This window comes from Tachypleus tridentatus, chromosome 13, assembly GCF_004210375.1.
Source record: "Tachypleus tridentatus isolate NWPU-2018 chromosome 13, ASM421037v1, whole genome shotgun sequence".
NCBI lineage: Eukaryota > Metazoa > Arthropoda > Merostomata > Xiphosura > Limulidae > Tachypleus > Tachypleus tridentatus.
This window is the reverse complement of record NC_134837.1, coordinates 236,121,842-236,149,082: the sequence shown is the minus strand read 5'-3', so window position 1 is coordinate 236,149,082 and position 27,241 is coordinate 236,121,842. Positions and strand designations below refer to the sequence as shown.

Here is a 27,241-nt window from a genome sequence, read left to right as displayed (position 1 = left end):
ATAATCATTAATATGCATTAATAATAAAAAGCTACATCCCTATGTTGCTGTTGTTGTAGTGCAAAGCTACACACTGGGCTATATACGTACTCTGTCTACTATGGAGAATTGAATCTCGGATGTTATCATTGTAAGTACTTATTAATTAAATCAGCCTGAGTTAGGTTTGAATATGTGTCACACCAGATAACACGCTAAGTGAATATCAAAAGATGCAAGAGTGTCACATGATATGAGAAACAAGGGCAATATTTTGTACTTTTTTGATATGTCACTATTCTGTTTTTAACGATCAATCTCAGTGTGGTACCTACAAAAGCGTAATTACCATGTTAACATTATTTTTTTAATTACCAATTTTACCAGTAAAGTCATAAACGAGAAGCTAAAGAGAAACTCGCTCATTTTCTCTCCACACCCATTCAGTTACTCTTGTAAAGAACTTTGATATTTAAAGCTAGTCTGAACAAAACTTTGATATTCAAACATCTTCGTTTTTTCCTTGTTGTTGTTTTTTCAAACTTCTAGGCCTTACTTTTTATAGTACCTAACACTGTCGACCTTACAGCTAAACGTAACATGTGTGGGTAGCCATTTATCTTTGACGTTAAACCAATTATGTTATTCAGTCGGGGGACGAGAAATCAGTTTTCATTAGCCACTAAACACTTTTTGTTAGAATTATAAGGAAAGACATGAGTATATTGGTGTCACGAGTTTTTAGGATCAGTGGATACTTTTTGATTTTTATCCATTTCAGGTGTTGTTTTCTTGGTAACGTTTATCAGATTTTAATATCGGATGTGCACCCCTGTTTGTAAATTCGAATAAATACAAGTATATTTACGTTCCGCGTATTCATAAGCTGAATGAATCTCGAAAGCAAACGGCTGTTGTTTTCATGAATCATATAAATAGTAACCTATTCCATTTCACTTTGTGTTTAGTTTTATCGAATAGTATTAGATACAACGTTTAATAAGGTTTCAATATGTTTGAACGAATGTTTACATTTATAAAGATTATTGTGTGTTGTTAGCTTAGAATATAGATTTAGGATTGATCTAACTCTTCTAAGATAGCCGAATACCTTGAAATATTAATGGGATTACGACAGGAAATATATTTAATAATGAGGCATTCTAATAATTATAGATTTTATTTTGAGACTGGACTTTGCCTACTGCTCAGTAGCCTGGACTGTTCACCGTGAAGGCCCATGCTTCGAGTTCGAGACACGATAAGTTACTGAACCCTGACTATTTAATCATTTCCTGTTATATAGATCAGGTTTTATTTACCTGTAAACCAGTTTTTAATTGTGATACAGTCATTGAACCCCACTATCTAAAAATTTACTTCTATATAGAACAGGCTTCCCTTACCGATAAACTAGTTTTTTAGTTGTGATATAGCCATTCTTGTTGTTATTTTTTTTAATTTCGCGCAAAGCTACACGAGGGCTATTTGCGCTAGCCGTCCCTAATGTAGCAGTGTAAGACTAGAGGGAAGGCAACTAGCTAGTCATCAGCACCTGCTGCCATCTCTTTGGGTTACTCTTTTACCAGCGAATAATGTGATTGACCGTTACATTATAACGCTTACATGACTAAAAGGGCGAACATGTTTGGTGTGAAGAGAATCCGAACGCGTGGCCCTCATATTACGAGCCGAGCGCCCTAACCACCTGGGCGATATAGTCACTAAACCCACACTATCTAATAATTTCCTGTCATATAGAACAGGCTTCATTTACCTGTAAGTTAGATTTCAGTTATAATCTAATCACTGAACCCATACTGTCTAGGATTTTCCTGTTATTTAGAACAGGTTTATTATCATATATCTGTAAGTTGCATTATTCAGTTATATATATTCTATATATTTAAATTAATTTTATTCAAAAGCGTAGATATCAAATACTTTCTTCTTGTTAATAACAAAGTTCTTTGGATATAAGTTATTATAATGGAGGAATTACAAATCAAACACCGTGTAAGTGTGATTTTTTTCAAAGTAAAGGCAGTCGTTTACAAACCTTATTGGTTCATATAATACACTCACTGTAATTTTCTCTAAATAATTTTCAAAATTGCTTTCCTTCCACATTGTGGTTCAGATGAAACTTGTAGATCAATATTTTGCTTTTATTTTAGACGAACATTCTGATTCTCTGTAGTGTTTTGCTTTTATCCTTCCAAAACAAGATTGAATTTTCTCAGCAATGTATGTATACATATACAGGGTGTTCGGAAAGTCACTGTGCAGTTTTGTAATCATATGTCTATTCAGTCTATTTCAAGGCAGCAACTGATAGCGGTGTTTAGAAACAAAATAAGAAGGATCCAAGCCTGTATTGATGCCAACGGGGATCACTTTCAACATTGTTGATAATCGTCATTCATATTTACCTCCTGTATTCTATATTGAAACATGTCTATTAATAAATACATAAGTGCACAGCGACTTTCCGAACACTCTGTATATAGGCGTTTAGATGGTGCTTTAGAGTTTTACTAATTTACATTTAGATACGAGTAGTATTTTTTTAACTTTTTTTCTTCGATAAAGTAGCACAGGATGTGGGCCAATGGTTAGCGTTTCGAATTACGGATCAAATTATTTAAGGATTGAGTTGCAATATTACCGATGAATATACTCCGCATTTTCAGCTGATTGTGACGCGTAAAAACTGTAGTTATCATTTGGGGGGTATCCGCATAGAGGTTTATATTTGTGATTGAATGCCTTTCCTTATTTTATTAGCAGTTTAACATTAGGGACGAACATACCATTAAGCCAGGGAAGACGCAGTTCAGGTTGAAAGTATATAATACTAACCAAACATATTGGTACCAAAAAGTATCTTGCATGCTTTTTTTCCTATTTGTTTTTACTAAATAGCGTAAAAGATACAATTTTATTTTTTAAGAGGACGTCCCTGTAGCAGTACGTCTGAGGACTCGCACCGTTAAAAGCTGGGTTTCGATACCCATGGTGATTAGAGCACAGATAGTCCTTTTTTGTAGCGATGTGCTTAATTCCAAACATTTACTTAAGAGGATAAAATCTCACCTACACGATTGAAACTACGTAATCAATTATTTCCATAGAGTGTATGTGCGTTTTCTTATAGAAAAGCCACAAATGGCTATCTGCTGAGCCCATCGAGGGGAAGCGAACCCCTAATTTTAGCGTTGTAAATCAGGGTCTATTTGCATAGAACTCTAATTTGTGCTTCTATTTTGATCTATTCATCATCCTTATATATCACTTGTTGCTTGTAATTAAATACAAGGCTGCACAAGGGATTATCTGTGATCTACCACCACGGGTATCGAAATACGAAATCCAGTCTTTAGCATTGTAAATCTGCAGACATACCGCTGAGCCACCGGAGGGAAGGCCCTTATGTATCGAAATTTATAAATATATATATATATATAATTATAAATGGAAATATACTCTTCAAAAAAAGAAACGCAAAAGGCAAAATTTGAGACACATTGTTAACAAGTTTATTCCGGGTAGTTCTGTATGACATGTGTGAAACTTTGCACATTCACTGCTGAACATCCAAAGTCTACAAAGGCAAAGTCCACGCCCACTAGTTGACGTTTAACGTCACTCAACGTCAATAACGAGTATGACCCCCGTGAGCATCAATAACTGCTTGACATCTCCTGCCCATGGAAGCGATGAGATGACGAATCACATCCTGTGGAATGGTTGTCCACTCATCCTGCAAAGCTGCTGCAAGCTGAGGTGAAGTCTGCGGTTGAGGTTGTCGCCGTCGCAGACGTCGGTCCAACTCGTCCCAAAGATGTTCGATGGGGTTTAAGTCTGGTGATCTGGAGGGCCAGGGAAGAACGTTGATGTTGTGGTGTCTCAAGAAGACAGTGGTGAGTCGGGCTGTGTGAGGACGGGCGTTGTCATGTTGAAAAACGTCGTTGACGTTCACCATGATGGGTTGCACATGGGGCCTAAGAATCTCTCGACGGTTGTGTACGGTCTGATCGGAAATCCTACGCAGCCCAGTTATGGTTGAGTTAGTATACGTTGCAGTGAAGGTCCTGTCCCGAAGGTGACGTAACCAGATGTAGCGATCTTGTGCGGGCGTGGTCACACGAGGTCTGCCAGATCGTGGACGGTCACAAGTTGATCCATGTTGTTGGTGACGATTCCATAGCCTTGTGATGGTGCTTGGTCGGACATTCACAGCTCTGGCAACATCTGATCGAGGTTCGCCTGCTTCCAAGCGACCAATGGTGTTGTTGCGTTGTGCTTCAGTCAGTCTTGACGTAACTGTATTGCGTGTCGGTGGCTTAACACTGAGCTATGGAAACCGAGAACCCGTCACTTTTATAGGGATTTTGCACATGTTGCACTTGCAGAACATGCAGATCTCTGAAACAAATTTATTGGACACGAATGCGTTTTGGCGAAAAATCCGATGTTTTCCTCCGTTTTCAATTTGCACAACTTTTATTGTCATTTTGGTCTGACAATCAGTGCCTTAACACGTGTAACATCATATACTCTGAGCTTGTAACGTTATTACATATATTTCTCTTAAAAAATAACAAAAATATCCCTTTTGCGTTTCTTTTTTTGAAGAGTATATTTATCGCTAGTTGTTATATACAACATTACGATTTGTTTAAAACATCTTATTTAGATACCAAAAGATTTGCATAACCAAAAGTGGTTCATTAAAAATAGGTATTACCTTTTAACCCTCGCAAATATTTACTAACTAAAACATAGAGAGACTAAGGTTTATAGTTAAATTGTTTTACAGCCAAATACGAAAAAACAGCAGGAAATGAAATATATTTTTGGAACACTATTAACACAATGAACAAACTAATATATCCGTTTCATGGGCAGTTGATCGCTAACTACAATGGATGGAGCATGGGTAATATGAGATTTCACGTTCTCAGAGTGTGATTTGACTAAATTAAACATTCATTAAGAATATGTTCTCCCTTCCCCGACATCGATGCAATTACTGTATCCTGCTTGGTTTGCTTTTGGCATTAAGTATGGAAAATCTCATTACATCAGTGAAATGCCAAGCTCTTCAATATGTCGTGAAGAACTAGAAGTTGTCTTGAAATTATAATGTGTTTTTAGGGATGAAACTCAGGCAACGATTCCTTCTCAATCAATCCATTATCTCCTATTTCTAATTCGTGGTGTATTCTCACAGTCTTGGCAGTATGATGACGTCGAGAATTATGCTGCAAGTAGAAAGTGTATTAAGTATTTTTCAGAACTATATAATCGTCAAATATAATTCTGAGATTTGTAATAAATGGAAGAACAGCTCGTACAAAATGTACTGGGTCATGCTAAAAATTCTACAGAACTTGCTTTATCTTAGTAAGATTTGTTTTATAATCAGTGAAATATTGTATAAATGGGCCAAAAAATCAAGTTCAAATATTGTGATGCAGTATAGATTTCTAGTAGTGAAAAACCTACTTTACGAATGATATTAAGGTGTGTAATGTTTATAATCCAATATACGGTGGCACAGCTGTATGTCTGTGAACTCACACTGCTAGAAACCGTGTTTCGATACCCGTGGTGGAGAGAGAACAGATAGCCCATTGTGTAGCTTTGCGCTCAATTCCAAGCAATCAAAATAAGAGGATATTTTATAACTAGTCCTACATTTTTCAATTTTCTTTTCTTTTATATTGTATGTAATTTAAAGGTAATTAATCAGAAAATATGTATTTTTACCCTTCCTGATAACAGTTTGCACAGGGTCAAATCTTACCCATTAGTCTACGAGTAGGATGTAAAACTTTCGTTCAGAACAGTTTTGACATTTGTATTTGTCTTTTTATTGTTGCATTTTTACGCCTACTTTACCTTCTTGCAAAGCATATTTTATACATAAAATATCCATGTATTCAATAATTTTGTTCTGTCTTATCTCTGAACTTAGAAACAAGAAGAAATGCACCTATGATCTATTAATTAAAAACTTCTTTAACACTGTGGCTTTGTTGCAGGGAATTTTAAACATTACTTCAATGTCTCCTAGGTAATCAACGCTTCCGGTATCTACCCTCTCATCTCTGCTCATAGTCTTTAAAGGCAGGTTGATAAATAGTACGATTTGACTACGTTCTTTAAGAGCTATTATTTATGTGGGCGTTCTATCACATGTAAATTCCTTTTATTTTTCTTAAAAGTCGAGACCTTTGTTTTGTTTTAAATATTCCACATAAAATGCGCGTGATAAAAGATACGTCACTAATTCGAGCGAAGAAAGAATAAAAATATTTGCATTTATATGTCAAATTGTGTGTCTTGTCCCATTTATCTTGCTATCTTCGTTGAGCCTTTTTTATCTATACTTGGATCTGACTGCCAACTAATTACACAATGTATAACATAATACATCACTATATACGTATATCACAGTATCAAGCAAAGACCGATTATTCTGCCTATCAGCGACAAATATAAATTTACACAAACAAAAACTATTTTTATTGTGGGTCTGAAAAATCTGGAACGATGGTCACTTCAACAATCTCTACAGAATGTGTTCGACATGGTGTCATTGTAATTCGAAACACGTTTGAATTAACAGCAGGATTAACTCGACATTCTCATGCTTTGACAGAACCATAATCAGTTACGTTTCTAGAATTAAAACAAAAGCTGTAAATCATCTGTGTTTCCAGACTTTTCTGACACCACGTTTACTTTAAGCAAACGTCATTCTTCTTTTAGCTGTTAAACATGTATACTTACGTTTCAACTTTACCACTCCTTACTTCTGTGTTAGTTGTTCTGTCAGTGATTATAAGCTTAGTATTGTGCCTTTCATGATGTCTTATCAGGGAGCAAAAGTTACTAGTGTACACTATGCATCTGAAAATAATATTTATATTCATTAAAAATGGATAAAGTTCCAAAGACGAAAAATTTAGAAAAGTTTAGAAACCCAAACATAAATAAGTAAAAATCATCTGCGCCTTTTTTTGTATTGTAATTAAAAGAAGAAAAGTAAAGATATTCATCATAAATTTAGGCTTCCCATAACTTTAACAGCCCCACAATGGCACAACAACCCGGGTTACCATACACATACTGAGATCTGTCACCGACGAGCATTTTTGGTGCTGGTTGTATTGATTTGGGCTTAACTACGAACAACCATACAAACTATAACTGCAGTTGACTAACACTGTACTTTATTTTAATAACAATAATTTGTTTCTATCTATATAAATACAATGGTACTATTTGTTGTATGCCCATTTAACTACTTCGTAGAGTTTAGATGGATCTTCGAGAAAATCGGTATGGAGGTTCTTTATGTCTATGCTGGAGTACATACAAATTTGTAGTTTCGCATTTTGCGGTTTACGGTTTAACTGGGCATGTTTCGCGCTTTTATTACTACTTCACCCTCTTTTATTGGATCTTTACCAAATTTCACATGGAGGTTTATTAGGTCCATGTGGGGATACGTACAAATTTGCGGTTTCAAGTTTTGTTTTTTACATATTTGCAGTTTTTTAGAGAAGTTTTGCATTTTTTTAAAAACGTATGAGGGAAACAACTTTTCATGTCCCAAAATAATCTTCCATTAGTCATGAATTTACATAACTTCCGTTTATGGGACGGGTACTTCAGCTAGTATATAAATATTTTGCACGTAACAATGCTATTTGTGGTTTTTTAATATGGTACATAATATATTTTAAGTTTTCTTTAATTGTTAGAAAGTGTAAGTGGAACGACAAAGCATTTTAAATTGATTTAGGCCCCTCAGTGGCACAATGGTATGTCTGCAGACTCAAACCGCTAGAAACCGGGATTCGATATCCGTGATAGGCAGAGCAGAGATAGCCCTTTGTGTAGCTTTGTGCTTATGAACAAGCTACAACAACAAAAAATTGAGTTAGAATCTGTCTTGTCGATGAAATGAGTAAACGTATTTCAGTAATGGAATAAGGTAATAGTTTCATCAAAGAATTCTTAGAAATATAAAATACACATCTTTTAAGTTGAGTATCATCTGAGGCAATATTCTTTATTTTGATTTAGGTTTGTTTGTTTTGACATTTTGCGCAAAGCTACACGAGATCTATCTGCGATTTTTTCCATCCCTAATTTATTAGTGTGAGACCAGAGGGAAGGCAGCTAAACATCACCACCCACCTCCAACTCTTGGATCACTCTTTTACCAACGAATAGTGGGATTGACCATCACATTATAAAGTCCCCACGGCTGAGAGGGCAAGGATGATTGGTGTGACGGGTATTCGAACCCGTGACCTTCCGATTACGAGTCGACCATCTTAAACACATGGCGATGCCAGGCCTAAGTTTTTTGTGTTGAATTTCGCGCAAAACTACACGAGGGCTGTTTACGCTAGTCGTCCCTACTTTAACAGTGAAACACTAGAGGGAAGACAGCTAGTTATCACCATGATCACAATCTATTACGACACTATTTCTTAAAGAATAGTGGAATTAACCTCACATTATATGGCCCTCTCGGTTGGTAAAATTAAGCATGTTTGGTATGATAGGCATTCGAGTGAAGCGCCTTAACCACCTGCCCAAACCAGGAATCGAAAGGTAATACCTATTCAATAAGTCAGAATAAAGATGTTGAATACTACATTAATTGACCAATGTTTTATCAGATTTACTTTTAAAAAATACTCACTTCACTCAGTTTGTTTCCTTTTTTGTTTTGTGAATTTTGCGCAAAGGTACACGAGGGCTACCTGCGCTAACCATCCCTAATTTAGCTAGTCATCACCATCCACCGCCAACTCTTAAGCTACTCTTTTACCAACAAACAATGGGATTGGTCGTCACTTTATATCGCACCCACGGCTAAATAAGCAAGTACATTTGTGGGACGGGAATTCGAATATGTGACCCTCACATTAGGAGTCGAGCTCCCTGATCACCTGATCGCCTTTGATTTAGGTAACATAGTGACAACCAATAAATCTGATTACAATATATTTCAACCTATCAATTGGAAAGTTTTTTATGTCTTTATCATTAATATAATCTGAAATACTTTTAATGGACTATACTACTGCGTTCTTTCATTTCAAAACATGTCTCGTGTTCTCACCCATATGTTTTCATGTATACTCACGCAAGTCTTAGAACGTTCTTAATCACATATAACTTAGTATGAAACTGGGAAATATAAAATTTTAACAGCTCCAGATGTTTTTTATATCAGTTTTATTTCCTTAAGCCTGGAAAATTACTACAGTCTACATTCTTATTTTAAAACTTTAAAGCTTTAAGCTTAGTGCAAATTTATTTAGAAGATAGTGAGTTTTGCATGATATTTACAGATATTAACTTCTATTGTAAATAATCCTGCCCCCTGGTAACATTCAAGTTTTACAACACGTTTTATTACAGTAACTGTCACGTTTAATTTATAGATAAACAATTTTCTCTATGCCAGAAGTAATTTAGATACATAATAAAAAATACTTCATTACTGATCTGAAAGTGGTAAACCTTGAGAACTTTAAAGAGGTAATAAATATAATATTTTATTTACGGTGACGCAAGATTCAAAACTCTCATGTGGTTAATATCATACTTTTCAAGACTGAAACAAAGATTATGTATACTACATATGTATACACACATATGTGTGTATTCTGGAAATGGACACATATACAGTCATGTGAAAAAGTTAGGACACCCTATGAAAACCTGTGTATTTTTGTAACATTTTTGGATATATAGATATTTAATCTCAATTTTAACAATGCTGAGAGATTATAGGAATATAACTAAACAATTGAAACTGAAGCAAAGACATTTCAAGATCTTTAAATGGGCTGTACATGCAAGAAACCCCTCAAACATCTCACAGCTGACAGAAATCTGCATCGAGGAGTGGGGCAAACTTTCTTCAGACCGATGTCAGAGACTGGTAGATGGCTACAAGAAGCGCCTTACTGCAGTTTTTTTCAGCCAAAGGGGGTAACACTAGTTATTAGAGGTAGGGTGTCCTAACCTTTTCCTCAGTTAGAATATGCATTTTTGTAGAATTACATTTACAGAAGATCTTGAAAAGTCTTTTCATCAGGTTTAATTGTTTAGTTATATTACTTTACTCTCTCAGTATTGTTAAAATTGAGATTAAATATCTATATATCCAAAAATGTTACAAAAATACACAGGCTTTTACAGGGTGTCCTAACTTTTTCACATGACTGTAGATCTGTACGATCTATCAATATATCTCTACAATATAATTAATAGAAATATTTTAATTTCTAAAAACTCGCTATTGTGAAATATTCATTTTTTTTGTTATATAGGTTGTAAGGCATTGTATCTATCTAGATCTAAAGTATAATGTTTCTCGCATCTTAAGCTGCTAGGCATATTGAAGTCACACACGTATATTGCAGCTTGTACTTTTAAACCACTCACTCACATTCTGTAAGAATAACTTACTAGTTTACAAAATCTGAGCTTTAATTTGTTATTTTCGATATTAAATAATCCTGACCTTTAGCAACATATTTATTAGCTAGGCTTGAATAAAGTATGAAGGTAATTTCCAACATTACATCACAAGTGTAATTCTCAGAGTTAACGTAAATTACTCCACGAAGTCAGAATTAAAACCCACCCAAAAATAACATATTTAACTTTAATTTGATATGATTCAAATACATTACATGATCATTTATGAAACAGTTGGTTGAACTGTTAGGCTAGATTGTGAAAAGAAGATTCTATTTCTTTTTGAACATCGGATAAAGTTAAGTAGTTTTTTCTAGAATAGATAAGTTTAACCTAACTAAGGAACAAAAGAGAAAAAAATAATCTAACCCTCTCGTCTCACACCAACCAAATTTGATTTGGCAAACGTTTTTTAAATAAACTGCATATCACGTTTAGCTAGTTGTTATACTTCACATTGTTAAATTATTATGGTTATTCCAGGTATTATTTTATATTTTATTTATTGTTTTGTACGAAGTACATAGACATTGTTTCATGTTTATCGATGTGTTCAACCCAAAACGCCTTAACTGAAATACAGGGCATTAACTTTCACAGTGAGGGCATTATATACTAGAGATGCCTCACTGTGTTTCTTAGGGAAATTGCGAGATCAGAGGGAGAAAGAAAGTTTTTCATCTCAGAATTGGGTGTTCTACAAATAAGGTGTCCAATTTTCTTTAACTGATGTTCTTTCTATTAGCAACACTGATTATAATGATTACTACACAAAATGTAATCACTTATGTTTTATCTTCATCTGTCGTTCATTTGTATAATTTATTATAAAGATTGATTTACAATTTAGAATTTCTATTTAGGAATAAATTAAATATACTAAGCTAGACGAACTATGTAAGATATTACTGGATTTATGGCCGAAAATATCGTTAACAGCAACTGTACCCAACTTATGAAGCAATGTGTTTTAATTTTCACAGATAGATAAGCAAGAAAAGTAAATTTAAGTAGCTATGTTTTAGTTTCTTTTTAATTACATAGCTTATTCTAAACAGAAGTTATTATTATTTTAAAACAACTACAAAAACAAACTACTAACAAGCATCCTAAATAGATAATCGAAAGTTACATTGAAACGCAAAATAACAAAAGTTTTATTTAGACCTCAACCGTCATTTCAGAAATCTTTTGATACCAGCATATATAAATATGTATATAATGTCCAAAGATCAAATAACGTTATTTTAAACTTTGTTTTACTGTGTGTAACATGTAGTAAAAATGGTGAGTTTAGAATAGGGTTCTGTAGTTATTATTCATCATTAAATACATAAGTACAGATGCATTGTATGTATATTTAATATGATTTAATAAATAGAACCACATTGTCATTAATATGTTAACTATATACGGAATAAAAATAAGTTGTTTGGAAGCGAAATAAAATTACAAAGCAGAGTAGCTCGACAAACCAATATGTACGAAACCTATTTGACTCGTAAGAACCTGAAATACGTTTTCGCACATTGGATATCATTTTCAATTAATAATGCAGTCAGCTAAAATGTTGCAAAACTGTAGTTCTTAATTGATCAAAATATTCCCAATATAAACTAACTTGTTTAATACTTTTATGCGACGAACAAGTTTCATGTTAGTTGTATGATAGTAAATCAAACTATTCGATGGAACACTAAATCTTTAAAGCCACTTCTAGCAGTAACAATGGAAATATTTATATATATTATTTCAGTGTGAAATGTGTGAAAACAAAACTCTATGTTAACCTGCTAGTTGGCCCGGCATGACCAAGTGTGTTAAGGCGTTTGACTCGTAATCCGAGAGTCACGAGTTCGAATCCCGCTCGCACCAAACATGCTCGCCCATTCAGCCGTGGGGGCGTTATACTGTGACAGTCAATCCCACTATTAGTTGGTAAAAGAGTAGCCCAAGAGTTGGTGGTGGGTGGTGATGACTAGCTGCCTTCCCTCTAGTCTTACACTGCTAAATTAGTGACGACTAGCGCAGATAGCCCTAGAGTAGCTTGCGCGAAATTCAAAAACAAAAAACAAAACAAACCGGCTATTTTATCACTCAGGCTGGTGGAACATAATAAATGATTTTTGTGATATTGTATCACAGTAAGGCTGGCTAATAAAGAGTGAAATGACTTAAATTATTAGCAGTGCCTTTGATATGCAAACAACACACAATATCCACGGCAAGTGTGAATCGACCAAAAATATGATGGTAAATCGAATCATATTTGTCACAGTGTATCTATCTGAGTGTCCAGAGCTGAAAAAGTTCAAAGCTATAATTCGTGGCTCATAAATGTAACTTAATTTATGTTACACTGCGATAAGCCAAACCATTATTTCTATTAACATAATGTTTGACCAAATGATTTCTTAAAGACAGCGGCAGAAATTGACAGTGACAATCGAAAACGATAGGAAAATGTATTACCTTTCGTAAAATTGGGTGAAGAAAAATTTAAATTTCAATCAACTAGACACTTATAAGACTATATGTATATAACACTATGTAACACATATGTTATTCCTGGATAGTATGTGTTATTTCTTAATTGCTTATGTTGTAAAAGTACAGAAAATGGCCATTATTCCTTTTAAACCTTGCTTTGTGACCTGAATAATGAAATTTAGAAATTAACCTATTTTCTATGTAAAAACGGGCACATTTTCACATGTTCATTTACATGAGATCTGAATAAAACAACATATGAATCAAGATTTACATGTATTTATACTAAAGTTATACAAAAATGAATAAAAATGTTTAAAAGTGAGTAGTTTTTCGAGAATTGCGACTGTAATGTAAATCACTTTCACGTATCAGCCCCGAAATATAGTCTCCCGTCATGTTTTCGTTAAACGCTCCCAGGTCACAAAAGCAAAGTTTGAAGGGAAAAATAGTTGTTGTTTTTTTCCATTTACTTTACGCATAAGCAATTGGAAAATAACACTTTCTGCCCACGAACAAGAAAAAGTAAAAAAAATTTACATAGTGTAACTGTGTTGTTGAAATCTTTATTAAAGTTGGATTCAATGAAAATTTTTAATTTTATTGGCAGCAAATTTACTGATACTATACCTGCTGCACACCTATCCAAACACTGCTAGAGTGAATAAAAACAAATGTGTAGATATTAAAACTCAAAGTTATTTCTTGTTGGTTTGCAGTTAAGCACAAAATTGTATGAAGGGCCATCTACGCTCTGCCAATCACGGATATCAAAACATGGTTCCTATCGTTGTAAGTCAGCAGACATGGCCACGGGAGAAGCCACAACACGTAATTTTACTTTTTATCACAATCTTACGTTTTTTATGCACGTCTGTGTATCTAAATTGCGTATTTTTTATCTCATAAAGCTATTTGATAGGGTTATCCATCTGTAAAGATACAAATAATTTTAATATTATTTCATGAAAATTACACGAGTCCTGGAGATTTCTTTGAAAAAGCTTCCAATGTCATTGTTACTAAAAATACAAAGCAAAAAGTAAATAAAGGTAAAACGGTATATAGAGTAAACAACTGTGATATATTACATTTGGCTCGCTAGAACTCTAAATCTGAAGATTCATGGTTCGTAACCCAATTTTCCGAAAACTTCACTCTCATCATAAAAGAATAACCCAACACTTGGCGGCAAATATTGTTGAATAGTTGCATTTCTTCTATCCTACCAGTTCGAAATTAGAGATGGCTATGTGCAGATGTCCCTTGTGTAGTTTTGCTGAAACTTCTGAAGGACACAAACTGAGACAGTGATGTATTATGTTTTAATAGATATATTAAGCTTCACTTAATTAAAAATAGTATCAGATAATACAAGACAAAAATATAAAAAAAGTCAAGCCTAAAGTTAGAGAGTTCGGTATATGCTTCCTATATTTTCCTTTACGATCAAAAGTGACTCCATAGCCATGTTTGGTACAATGTAAACTTCTATTTAGTTTTACTTTTACACTTTAATTATGGAAGATCGGAAGCGACGAATGACCTTCACAGAACTGTTTATTTATCACGCCTGTTTCACTGTCTCAGCTTCGATCGTATCTCACGCAACACAACTTCCGCCTTCTTTACAAGGAAATGGTTTCAAAATAAACAGCTTTATTGATGAATAAAATTACACCGAAAAGAGAAACAAATATTCCACATAAGTAAGAATCAGACGGAAACAGACATTTAACACGTAAACGTCTTGGAATATATATATTCTATCTTCGGCAAACTTTACTGATAAGGTATAACATAAAATGCACATATTTTGTAATTAGTAAAGCTCTATCATTTTGCACAGATAATCAAAATGAAAATATTTTGTTTGTTTGTAGTAATCGCAAAATCACATTAAAGACTCTGGGTGTGTGTTCTGCCTACCACGGGTATCGAAACCTTGGTTTTAGTGTCATAGGCCATCATATTTATTGCTGAGACAATTAAGGGCGTAACAAAAAATAAAATAAAAGGGCAGACGTAGAGAGTGATAAATGTGTTAAAATAATACAGTTTGTATGTGAATTGTTGCAAATTAATTAGAACGAACTTAACTAAGGTGGTGTTACCAGTTAGAGGTGAGAGTTGATGTATAAGAGATAGCCTCTTTTAATTTGAAAGCTCATTAGTTGATGACCAAGATGAGATGAATTTAAGGTTTTAACTTTTAACCTAAATCGAGTAGCTGTTAATTTCACCTGTATGAGTATTCCGGAGACTGGAAGATCTATTTCACAATTCCTATGTATTCGAAGATTTCCAAGGGTAATTGTTTTACTCTTTCACCAACTAGTGCCATTACTTATTCAGGTGAATAAAAACTGGATTCATAAAATTATGACACATTTTTAGTCTTTCTAAACACTCTAACATTAATTTTTACTTGTGAACGTGGACAAAGTGAATAATTTCATTTTCTTGACATCTAACTCAACAGACTACATAATCAGTTTAAATTATTAATTTGTCATAAAAAAAATAACAAGAAATATATACAGACTCACACATTCACAATAACAAAAAATATATACAGACTCACATATTTACAATAACAAGAAATATATAGACTTACATATTCACAATAACAAGAAATATGTACAAATTTACATATTCACAATAACAAGAAATATATATAGACTCACACATTCACAATAACAAAAAATATATACAGACTCACATATTTACAATAACAAGAAATATGTACAAATTTACATATTCACAATAACAAGAAATATATACAAACTTACATATTCACAATAACAAGAAATATATAGACTTACATATTCACAATAATGAGAAATACATACAAATTTACATATTCACAATAACAAGAAATACATACAAATTTACATATTCACAATAACAAGAAATATATACAGACTCACATATTCACAATAACAAGAAATATATAGACTTACATATTCACAATAATGAGAAATACATACAAATTTACATATTCACAACAACAAGAAATATATACAGACTCACATATTCACAATAACAAGAAATATGTACAAACTTACATAGTCACAATAACAAGAAATATGTACAAACTTACATAGTCACAATAACAAGAAATATATACAGACTGACATATTCACAATAACGAGAAATATATACAGACTGACATATTCACAATAACGAGAAATATATACAGACTCACATATTCACAATAACAAGAAATATATACAGACTTACATATTCACACCGACAATTTTATTTCAGACTCCTTAAAACATAACTTTGTATGTAATTTTCTTAATAGGGCTCATAGTATCTGTTCTCCGTTTATTCACACTCAAATAATATAATAAACAACAGTTATCCCTTTCATATTACTCAAGCCTTAGTATGCTAGTTCTTTTCTGAGTATTCTTATGATTTGTGACTTTTAGGATAAAACTTTGTTTACCAACATTTTAATCACTCACCATTCAGGATTCAACATTTTTTGAGAAGTAAACACCTAATAGTAATAATTGGACGTGAGATCACGCCATGAACCATATGTGTGTGGGGTTCATATAGTAGAGCTATATCGGGCTATCTGCTGAGTCCATCGAGGGAAATCGAATCCCTGATTTTAGCGTTGTAAGTCCGTTGACTTACCGCTGTACCAGCGGGGTCCCATGACATGAAGACGAAATTTGGGGAGGGGCGGATATACTATCAAAGATGAAGTGGCCATAGTTCCAAAAGTCACTAGGGTATTGTTGCTACGTCGCTATGGGAGGCGGCCATAATGTCATAGTTTCAACAGAGTGTCACCAGAGTGGGTAACTAAACTTATGGAGAGCTGAAATTATAGTTCGACACAAGATATGCGGCCACGATACTACATAATAGTACCACGAGTTCAAAACTTGTCTTGACAAAAATAAACAGTAATATTATTATAATAAAATATCTGGAGACAATATATTTTTAATAATTTATTTTCTCACTATATATATTTTGCCATCTGATCTGCATAAAATGGCACTTCTATTAAGGATGTATTTATATGAAAACGTTTTACAACAAAGTCATGAATAAACATAACATTAATATCTCTATGAGATCCAGATATAGACACATGTCAACAGTGATAATAACCATGATATATATAATATTGTCCACACACGGGTGAATACGATCTTCGCAATACGTTTTGGTTGTAAATCTACGTTCGACAACTCCGCTTGATAAATGTTCTCATACTGAGATTATGTGAAAGTAGTCCTAATGAATCAAAATATTGTTCTTTTCTATTTGGAACAAAATAAATACAGACTCAGTGGCAACTAGATGCATGACTAGGATCCAGGTTGCTGATGTATATAACTATTTTTTTGCATATTCAAGTAGTTGATCACTGGCAACACACCTCCAAACTGTTTTCTCGCATACAAATCCTATGTGAGTATTGAATTAATCTCTAACATATTCGTATGTTCTTACATATCTCTTATGATATTTCTAGACTGATCGGTATCTAAAACTGACTGAAATTCTGTATATAATAGAACATTTATAATGTTTGGTAAAGCTTATAATGTTAGGTAAAGCGCTACTACAATGTGTGTCAGTTTGTTAATTTTCCCTGTTTCACCAAGCTAAAGCGAAAATAATTAGCAGATAGACTTAGTCTGAGGTCAAAGAATGTATATCCTCCGATGGACCTTGTCTAAAATCAAAGAGTGTATATCCTCCAATAGACCTGGTCTAAGATCAAAGAGTGTATATCCTCCAATAGACCTGGTCTAAGATCAAAGAGTGTATATCCTCCAATAGACCTGGTCTAAGATCAAAGAGTATGTATCCTCCAATAGACCTGGTCTAAGATCAAAAGTGTATATCCTCCCAAATATTCATCATACTCTATATCAATTCCTTTATCTTGAAATTGTTTTCTAGTTCCAATAAATAAAGTTCCATAGCTTCGTGCATACAAATCAGCTTCTAAGTTTGGTTGTATAGGTCGAGTGGGAATTTGTTTTCCGTCCACGTTCGTTGCCGCGAAATTGATATTGTATCCTTTGAAATTGTGTAAATTTTTCTTCCAAGATCCATTAAATGCATCATCATCAGCACGTCCTATGACAGGATGTGTAGGTACTTTACCTAAAAAAAAGAATTATCAAGAGCTATAACTACTTCTTTAGTTAAAGTAATATATGTCAGAATTTTAGTGTTATCATTCATAAATGAATGATATTTTAACAGAATTTATGTAAGTCACTTGTAATTCGTCCTCAGACATACCCCAACAACCCCAAAAAGAGTTAAGACAAAGTTTTTCAACTGATCTTCTGCCTGGATTAAATTATATTTCTTCAGAGTACAGTTGCACTCCTTCCTTTTCAGCATACTGTTCAATATATTTCTGTTTTGTCTCTGATGTTAGACAGTCAGAGGGCCGACCTGAACTTTCCTGTTTTACTTTTTGTAATGTGTCTGTATGACTTTTAAGGAAAAGGTAAATTTCATAAATCTGTAATAACTTATCATTACACTAGACTGCATTCTTTCTTCTTATTTGTACTCCACGTGCCAAAATAAATATCTCTTTATATGGGTGATTATACGGTGGCGATATTCTTAAGTTGACACACGTTTCACACAGAGAGAAAGTCAGTTTCCTTTTAATTCTAAGAGGTAATACAGGATTATAAAGTTTCCTTGGAGCTAAAACTTTACATTTATTGAATTCAAAATAGTTGTTTAAAGTAGAAAAAAAACAATTGTCATTATAACGGTTCAATATCTAATAGGATATTCACAATATTTATTAGTCCATGGTTATTACGACGTATGTTTTATTTTAGCAAAGCCACATCGGGCTATTTGCTGAGCCCATCTAGGAGAGTCGAACCCCCGATTTTAGCCTTGTAAATCCGTAAACTTACCGCTGTACTAGTGGAAGGCTTTATAAAGATGTGAAATCTACATGCTTGATTTTTCTCCTTCTTTTACATTATATAAAAATCTTGTAGCATTGATTTTTCTTCCAAAGAAAGAGTCTTGGTACACCAAGTTAGAGAACTACTGTGTGATCCCTGAGGAAATTCATTAAATCAGCATCGTTAGTTTTTATGTTCTTGAATTCATGCTTCCACATTGTTATCACCTTGTATCTAGACCTTCAAACTATTTTTGTGTTTCAGTAGTACGATTTCTTATAAACGACATGGATATATTTAAAACCACATTTTTTGCACTAGAGTCATAACATTTATCACAACCATGATAACAGCGTCTGTAAAACTCATACATGGTGTTTCGTGCCTGAATTGTTCCGGATTTGTTTCTCACCTCCATTAAGTGCATGTTGAATCTTCAGTCCTTCAGAATTTTGTGCTGGTATAAACTTACTTCTTTAAACAGACATACACACAGCAATAATCATTGTATACCTAAATGGGTCTACATCACACATTGTAAGAAACTCAATCCTGAACTGGAGATTGCATCATTGAAATAAATTCACGTCAAGTCGACAGTATCTAAATAATAAAACAAACAATGATGACATTTTTATGTTTTATTTGTTTTAAATTAAGCACAAAATTGCCCAATGGGGTACTTGTACTCTGCCACCACCGGTATCGAAACCCAGTTTCCAGTAGTGTAAGTCTGTAGACATACTGCTATACCACTGGAGACATTTTCATCAGAACAAAAACACACAATTAGTGATGATAGTATTTTTCTCTTACTTTCACATCTCTTAGAAATCAAATATATATTCTTCCCATCTCTCACAGTGCCAACCAGGGACTTTTGTTAACAGATACTGACATGGCGTCGGGAGAGTAAAAACTGGCGTCTGGGATACGTCTTCAGTATTCATGTTTTGACTTGATGTTGAAAAGATGAGGAAAATATTCTACCTGCATGTCTTCCAATCCAAATGTTTTTGGACACAAAGACAAAGAAAGTGATATAAAATTATAGCTGCCAGTTATTCTTATTTGGAGACTTTTGGCAGTCACGATCATAATTTTTCCTCCGTTTACAGTAATCATGGATTTTATTCCTTGACGAATAAGTTAATTAAATAAAAGTTACCGTCAAAACCTTTCATATTATGTGCTATCACTGTATAATTCTTATGTTCTTTCTTAAAATCATGGACCACACAATAAGTTTATATTGTGAATTCCTTTTTCCTGATCTCTCTTAAAGTAACAAAATAATTATTTATTTGATGGATCTTATATTATATCACTGAAACTCTTTAATCGCTTAATTAAGATACAACCCTTTTCGAACAGGAAATTTAATTCACTCGTGGGTTAGCATTAAGCATCCTTTTTTGTTACGAATTAATTATAATGGATTCAATCATATATGAATTAATATTAAACGCCATTTTATGGAAGAATTAATTATAAAAGAATTAGTGTCAACTGTTCTTTTTACGACGACTTAGTTATACTTGATTTAATTAACTCTTGAATTAGTGATTAATTCTATCATTGTTCAGACATGAATTGTGTGAGTCATATTCCTACTTAGAGGTAGAATCAATTAATTATTAATTAACTAATGAATTAGCATTCACTATTCGTTTAAGGATTATCTAATTAATTAGCGTTTTTTTAGGATTATTTGATTATATATTATTTAATTAACTAATTATAAATTAATGAAGGTCAATAATCCTTTTTAGAATAAATCAGTTATAAATGAATTAGTGTTAATCGTTCTTTTTTACAATATCGCCATGATGAGACATTTTTGATGAGTCATGGCAGCATATCAACGAGTCCTTAATTTAATTTGAACTATGACCTTGTCATTTTTAATGACATCTCCCCCCATCCATCTTCACATGTCATGTTGTGATGTCACTTTCGCCTGCGATGAGCGGGGCTTACTATTCCTATTATCTACCTTTGTACATGTGTTCTCAGATCTTGTCTAAATACACATGAAGTAGCTATAATTTTACTTACTTGGAGAAAACAATACGTGAGTTAAACTTGCGAGTATAAAGGAGAATCGAGTATAACTGGAAATCATCTCTTTCATATTCCAGTCGTTGTAGTTATCATACTTAGTGAAAATACCATCATCTCATTTTGATTAAAAACTTCAAAATCGTCTTATTTTGATCATCAAATAACTAACTTTTAATTAAATAGAGGTTGTATGTTATACAAACTACGATAAAAATATTTAATGCGAGAAGTAATACTTAATCTCAGGTTGTTTACGAAAAACAAATAATGTTGAAGTTAAATGATTTAAAATTTTCCTTAAAAACAAATTTCCAATAAAGTCGTTTTAAGTTTTTAACAAAATGTTAGGCTTAAATTTTAGAGTAGCTTTCTTTTCAGCAGTTATGGCTGTCAAACTTTAATTGGTTTTAAAAACTCTAAACATTTTCATTACCATTAATGTTCTTGTGTGCATAAAATTAAATAGAATATTGAAGAATTGGGAATTGATCCCACCTTTGGATTGTTATTATTTGCGAACCTTTTCTTTGTCGTTTAAAAGTCTATTTAAAAATCTCCTGGGTGGCAGTGAAAGCTTAGACATGTAAGTATTGTGCGTAAAGGTTGTGCTTGTTTGTTTTGTCAGTCACAAACGATTGTCGTGGTTATCGTCTAACTTATATTACCACTTAACTATCAAACTAAACGTCTATTCTGGAGAATTCCGGTCTTTTTTCAATTAATAAATGGCAGATAGAAGTAGCTGTGCTAAAACCACCTACAGCTTCTGTATTATAAAACGGATAGAGTTCATTTGGCATAATGTGCTATTACATTTCAACATCCTGTTTATTACAATAGAAACTTCCAGTTTTGTTTTTAATATAATGTTCTCGTTAAACATGAGATAGGATACATGAAGTGCACAGGTACATACAAGGATCATTTAAAAACTCTTACATTGAATAAGCATTATCTTTTTCATTTTTCTTTAAGCCAAGTTAGTAGTACTTAAACATGGGTTAACTTGCTTTAGAGCAAAGCCACAGGGAACTATCATCTTACGTGAAAGTTGAAGAGTAAAATATAGATCTGAGTGCCTTGAAATCGTGTTCTCCAATGGGACAGCGGTAAATTTATGGACTTACAACATTAAAATCCGGGGCTCAATTCCCCAGTTGGACACAGAAATCACCTTAAAGTGAGTAATATTCTGCTCTAACACTAACAAAAAACTTCAGATCATAGATTCGATAAACTTAGAAAAATAAATTACGAAATCTTAACTCCAAACATTAATAATAAAGTCAAAAATTTGTACTTGTGGACTTGTACTTCAAAATCTGGGGCTCAATTCACCGTAGTAAACATATCACGGGTAGTCCACTGTGTATTTTCATTAAGGAAAAGCAAACAAACAAATACCTGTAATAAATGTCCAGTGATCAACTTGTGTTTTTGTTCCATATACTTCATGAATTTTACTCTGGTTTGTTCATAAATGTTACCATGCCTTCCACTGGGGCGCTTCTGACTTTTTTAAATATTGCATCTAATGTAACTTTTATATTCAGCAGTATCACCTCTCAAACACTGGACTGTTTGTTGGCAGTCTAATATGCTAACTATAAGGCCACAAATGGTGCACTTACTTAATGATTCGTGGGCGCTATTTCAAGAACTTCAGCATCAATCTTCCATACACTTAAAAACTAAGCATGTTTTGAATTTCGCGCAAAGCTACACGAGGGCTATCTGCACTAGCCATTCCTAATTTAACAATGTAAGACTAGATGGAAGACAGATAATCATCACCATCCAACTCTTGGGCTACTCTTTCACAAACATATAGTGGGATTGACCGTTACATCATAATGCCCCCACGGCTGAAAAGGCGAGTATGCTTGGTGTGACAGGGAATCGAACCCGCATCCCTCAGATTGTGAGTTAAACGCAATCTGCCCACGTGGCCATACCGGGCTTACTTAGAAAGCAGATTTTAAAAATACTCGAAAGAAATTCGCAAAGAAATAACTAGGAGAAGTGCGGCACTACTTGCCTGTGGAACTCATTTTAGTGTTCGTTTTGTAATGTGTGGTTAGGCCCAGCTCGGCCTGGAGGTGAGGGTGGTTGACTCGTAATATATGGATCGCGGGTTCGAATCCCCGTCACATCAAATACATCAAATTGCCCTTTCAACCGTGGGGGCGTTACAATATGTCAGTCAATCATTCTATTCTATTTTGATGACAAAAGAGTAACCCAAGATAAATTGTTGAGTGATGATGAGTAGTTGCGTTCCCTCTAGTCTTACACTGCTAAAGTAGGGACGGCGAGTGCAAAAACCCCTTCTATAGCTTTGTGCGAAATAAAAAAAACAAACTATAGTAACTAAGCGAGTTTTGTGGACAACGACTTTTTTTTAAAAATTTGCTAACAAATATTTTTCTTAAATTTGCTAACAAATATTTTTCTTAATCTACCCTTCTTATTAAGGACTTTAATTAAGTAAACCTCTTTTGCTGGGCCTTGCATGGCCAAGCGTGTTAAGGCGGGCGACTTTTAATCTGAGGGTCGCGGGTTCGCATCCCTGTCGCGCCAAACATGCTCGCCTTTTCAGCCGTGGGGGCGTTATAATGTGACGGTCAATCCCACTATTAGTTGGTAAAAGAGTAGCCCAAGACTTGGCGGTGGGTGGTGATGACTAGCTGCCTTCCCTCTAGTCTTACACTGTTAAATTAGGGACGGCTAGCACAGACAGCCCTCGTGTAGCTTGTGCGAAATTCGCAAACAAACAAACAAACAAACAAACCTCTATTGCTATATTAAGCGTAGCGGTATTGTTAGCGTACATCACGTTCTATTGCTTTATGCTGACGTAATTTCTAATATATTTTATTTTCTTGGGTCTGTACATCCATTTGTAAGTTGAGCTTTGCTTTAATACATTCCGAATTTTAATTTGGTACCTCGTCTGAACAAATAGTCGGATATATTTAACCAGATTAATACCACACTATAAAACATGGAAAGTTTATGCAAACTCAGTTTGAGATTTATTGAAGCAATAGCTCATAATATCTGAATGACATCGTGTTTTCATACAAATTACTTAACTTATATTTCGTAATTTATGAAAATAATTATACCCTAGCGGTATGACGCGAACGCAGCTCTAGAAAATAGAGTTTACTATTTTATTACAGTTCGACTTTATTTTTCAGTGATCGTCATGTGTGCCTCTCCTGATACGGTTAGAGAGATTTTATTAGCAGCGGAACAACTAAATATGGTGGACAGCGGCGAGTACGTCTTCTTCAGCATAGAACTTTTCATAAGGTAATTAACTTTATTTGTACAAATTTTAAATGATCATTTATTGGTTGCCTAAAGACCTGTTCTTATATCGTGCAGATTCTAAAATACTAGCTAATTTCGCTGCTGTGTAGTTATAAGAAATCTGTTACCTAATATTCTAACAAGTTTAAAGTTTTTCATGTTGTGAAACATATTTCTCCTGTTTCAGTTTTCATTTTTGTATTATATTTAAAGACTAACAGTAGTTATACTATATTAGTTTAGAAGCGAAAAATTTCAAACAAAAGACAAAAATGTGTGTGTGTGTTTTCTTATAGCAAAGCAACATTGGGCTATCTGCTGGATCCATCAAGGGGAATTGAACTCTTGATTTTATTGTTTTAAATCCAACGACTTACCCCTGTACCAGCGGGTTACTAGAAGAATGTATAGCTTTCAATATGGATCGCAAGGAATTGCACTTAACCCTAATAGAACGCTCGACAAAAAACATCTTCAAAAGTAAAAATTCAGTTGAAACAATACTTACACTCTTTACTGGCCTGACATGGCCAGGTGGCTAAGGCACTCGACTCGTAATCCGAGTGTCTTGGGTTCGAATCCCCGCCACATCAAATGTGCTCGCCCTTTTAGCCATGGGAGCGTTATAATGTGACGGTCAATCCCACTATTTGTTGGTAAAAGAATATCCCAAGAGTTGGTGGTGGGTGGTGATGACTAGCTGCCTTCTCTCTAGTCATACACCGCTAAATTAGGGACGACTAGCGCAGATAGCCCTCGTGTAGCTTTGCTCGAAATTCAAAAACAAATAAACAAACACTCTTTACTATTCACTGCTGTGACTGTACACACATAAAAATGTACAAACATTACGCATGTCTGATTTAAAGGGAAAATAAAATTATCTTAACAAGGCTAGTTTGTAATTATTATTATTATATTCTCTTGCGAGTCTACAACAAAAAAATGACTTGGTATATTGCGCAAAAACCTTTTGAATATTACTAAAGATTTTACTATAAATGAAGATTGTATGGCGTATGTTTAAAAAGCTTAAGTACACTGTAAAACATGAATTACCAGCCAATGATAGATTAACACTAGATGATTGTAACATGTATAGATTTAATGCTTTGTACACTATTCAATCAGTGTCTTTAGGGAGCCAATCCACACACATTATATATGAAGTGAAGAAGTAAAGAAAATCAGTATACATAATATTGATACACACATTTATAGAATAATTACTTTAAACAACATGATGATGTGTTCAATTTGATGTTTTAGACACGTGTTTTATTTCAAAAGACTGATTTTCTACTAATAATGTTTTTACACTTAATAGAGGTTGTATCTTAGATTAGACTAGGTGTCCCCAAACTTTATTGACTGTCGACCCCTTCATGGAATCCTTGACCCTTTATCGACCCCTCCATTCTTTTAAATAATAAAAATCTATAGGTCATAGTCAAAGGAATAATAACTTAATAAAAACATATAAATAATAATAATATATTATAATAAACCAATTTTAACTTTTTATTTATCGTCTGACATTTTTAATGGGAGGGATGTGGTTGATGATCTTTGAGAAGAGCACTAATATTTGGTTGTAAATTGGTGAGTTTTAGTCTTAACTCACCACGCTCTTCTGTGTTCACTTTGTCCGTTTGCTTCATTAGGACTGAATTTACATAGCTAAAACAGCTTCAATCATATAGGAACTTGGGAATGTAAGTAAAAAAGGGTTCACCGCTCCGAAAACTTTTGGATACTTATTGACAACACTTACATTACACCAGAAGTTGCTGATGGTCGTATTTTTAAACAGTAATTTAGTTTCGAGATCCACAGAAAGTTCAATGAGATAATCTTGTAAATTAGATTCAATAATTACCTTTTCTATTTCCGAATCAAATGACGTAACAATCCAGTCAGGTACGTGCAAGTCCTCAAAGCACACTTTAAAGTCTTCACTCAATTTTTCAGGGTGCTTTATGTATATATCCAAGTCATCATCAGAAATAATTTGTTCTTCATCTTCTAGTTGCCGTAAGTTTGAAACGTACTGAAAATCTCTTCGTAGCAATGAATATTTAAAAAGGCCTATATTCATGGAAGCCTAAGAGGATTGTTCGGGTTTGAATAATTGTTACAACTTTACCTTACAGACAGGTCTGTACATAATTAAATTTTGAATATAGGTCTGCCAAATAGAAAATATGATTCTGATTCTTTATCAGTTCATCACATAGCAAGGAATCCACATCTGTAAGAAACTCTACAGTTGAGTCATACAACTCGACAAGCCTTTGCAAGCAAACACCTCTTGACAGCCACCTCATTTCAATATGCAACAGTAATTGGTTCACCAATTCATCATTTTTTAACATAGCTTAGGAAACAGTCGTGAATTATGTGGATGTGCTTTAATTTTATTTATCGATCTGATACACACTTTTAGAGTATCATGCAATTCGTCACTGAGATATTTTGCCACAAGGTGGTGTCTGTGTAATACACAGTTAATAGTAAGTATATCGGTAATTTTTCCTTAAGAAAGGTAGCAAATTCTCTGTAACAGCTAACCATTGAAGGTGCGCCATCTGTGGCAACTGCAATTATATTGCTAAGTGGACTATTGTGCTTTTTAAAATATTCCTCCAAGCATTAAAAAAATCGTCATCCCTTTTGCATCACCTTTAAGACACCTTACAAACAAAAACTCTTTAATAACTTGTTTTTCAATTTGACTAAAATACCTCATATAAGCCATGAAAATGTTTGAATTACCAAAAGTTGATTGATCAAATTGGATGGAAAACTTACAATGTATAAGCTCAGATGCCAAAGTTTTTTCCAGAACTTCAGCCATCTCATCAACACATATTTGAACTGTACTTGCACTTAAAGACGAGCATTTTAAAACAGGATCAGAGTCTTTTTTCATAACAGTT

The 27,241-nt window shown here is 33.7% G+C and overlaps 1 protein-coding gene across 3 annotated transcripts in view; it reads left to right on the top strand.

Annotated features, from left to right (window-relative positions):
- Positions 1–27,241, top strand: part of LOC143239129 (atrial natriuretic peptide receptor 1-like) — a 117,021-nt gene that overhangs the window by 16,004 nt on the left and 73,776 nt on the right. For all 3 annotated transcript variants that reach the window (XM_076479969.1, XM_076479970.1, XM_076479971.1), the window contains exon 2: positions 24,188–24,302. In XM_076479969.1, the coding sequence (XP_076336084.1) occupies positions 24,188–24,302 (115 nt within the window). The remainder of the gene's footprint in view (positions 1–24,187; positions 24,303–27,241) is intronic.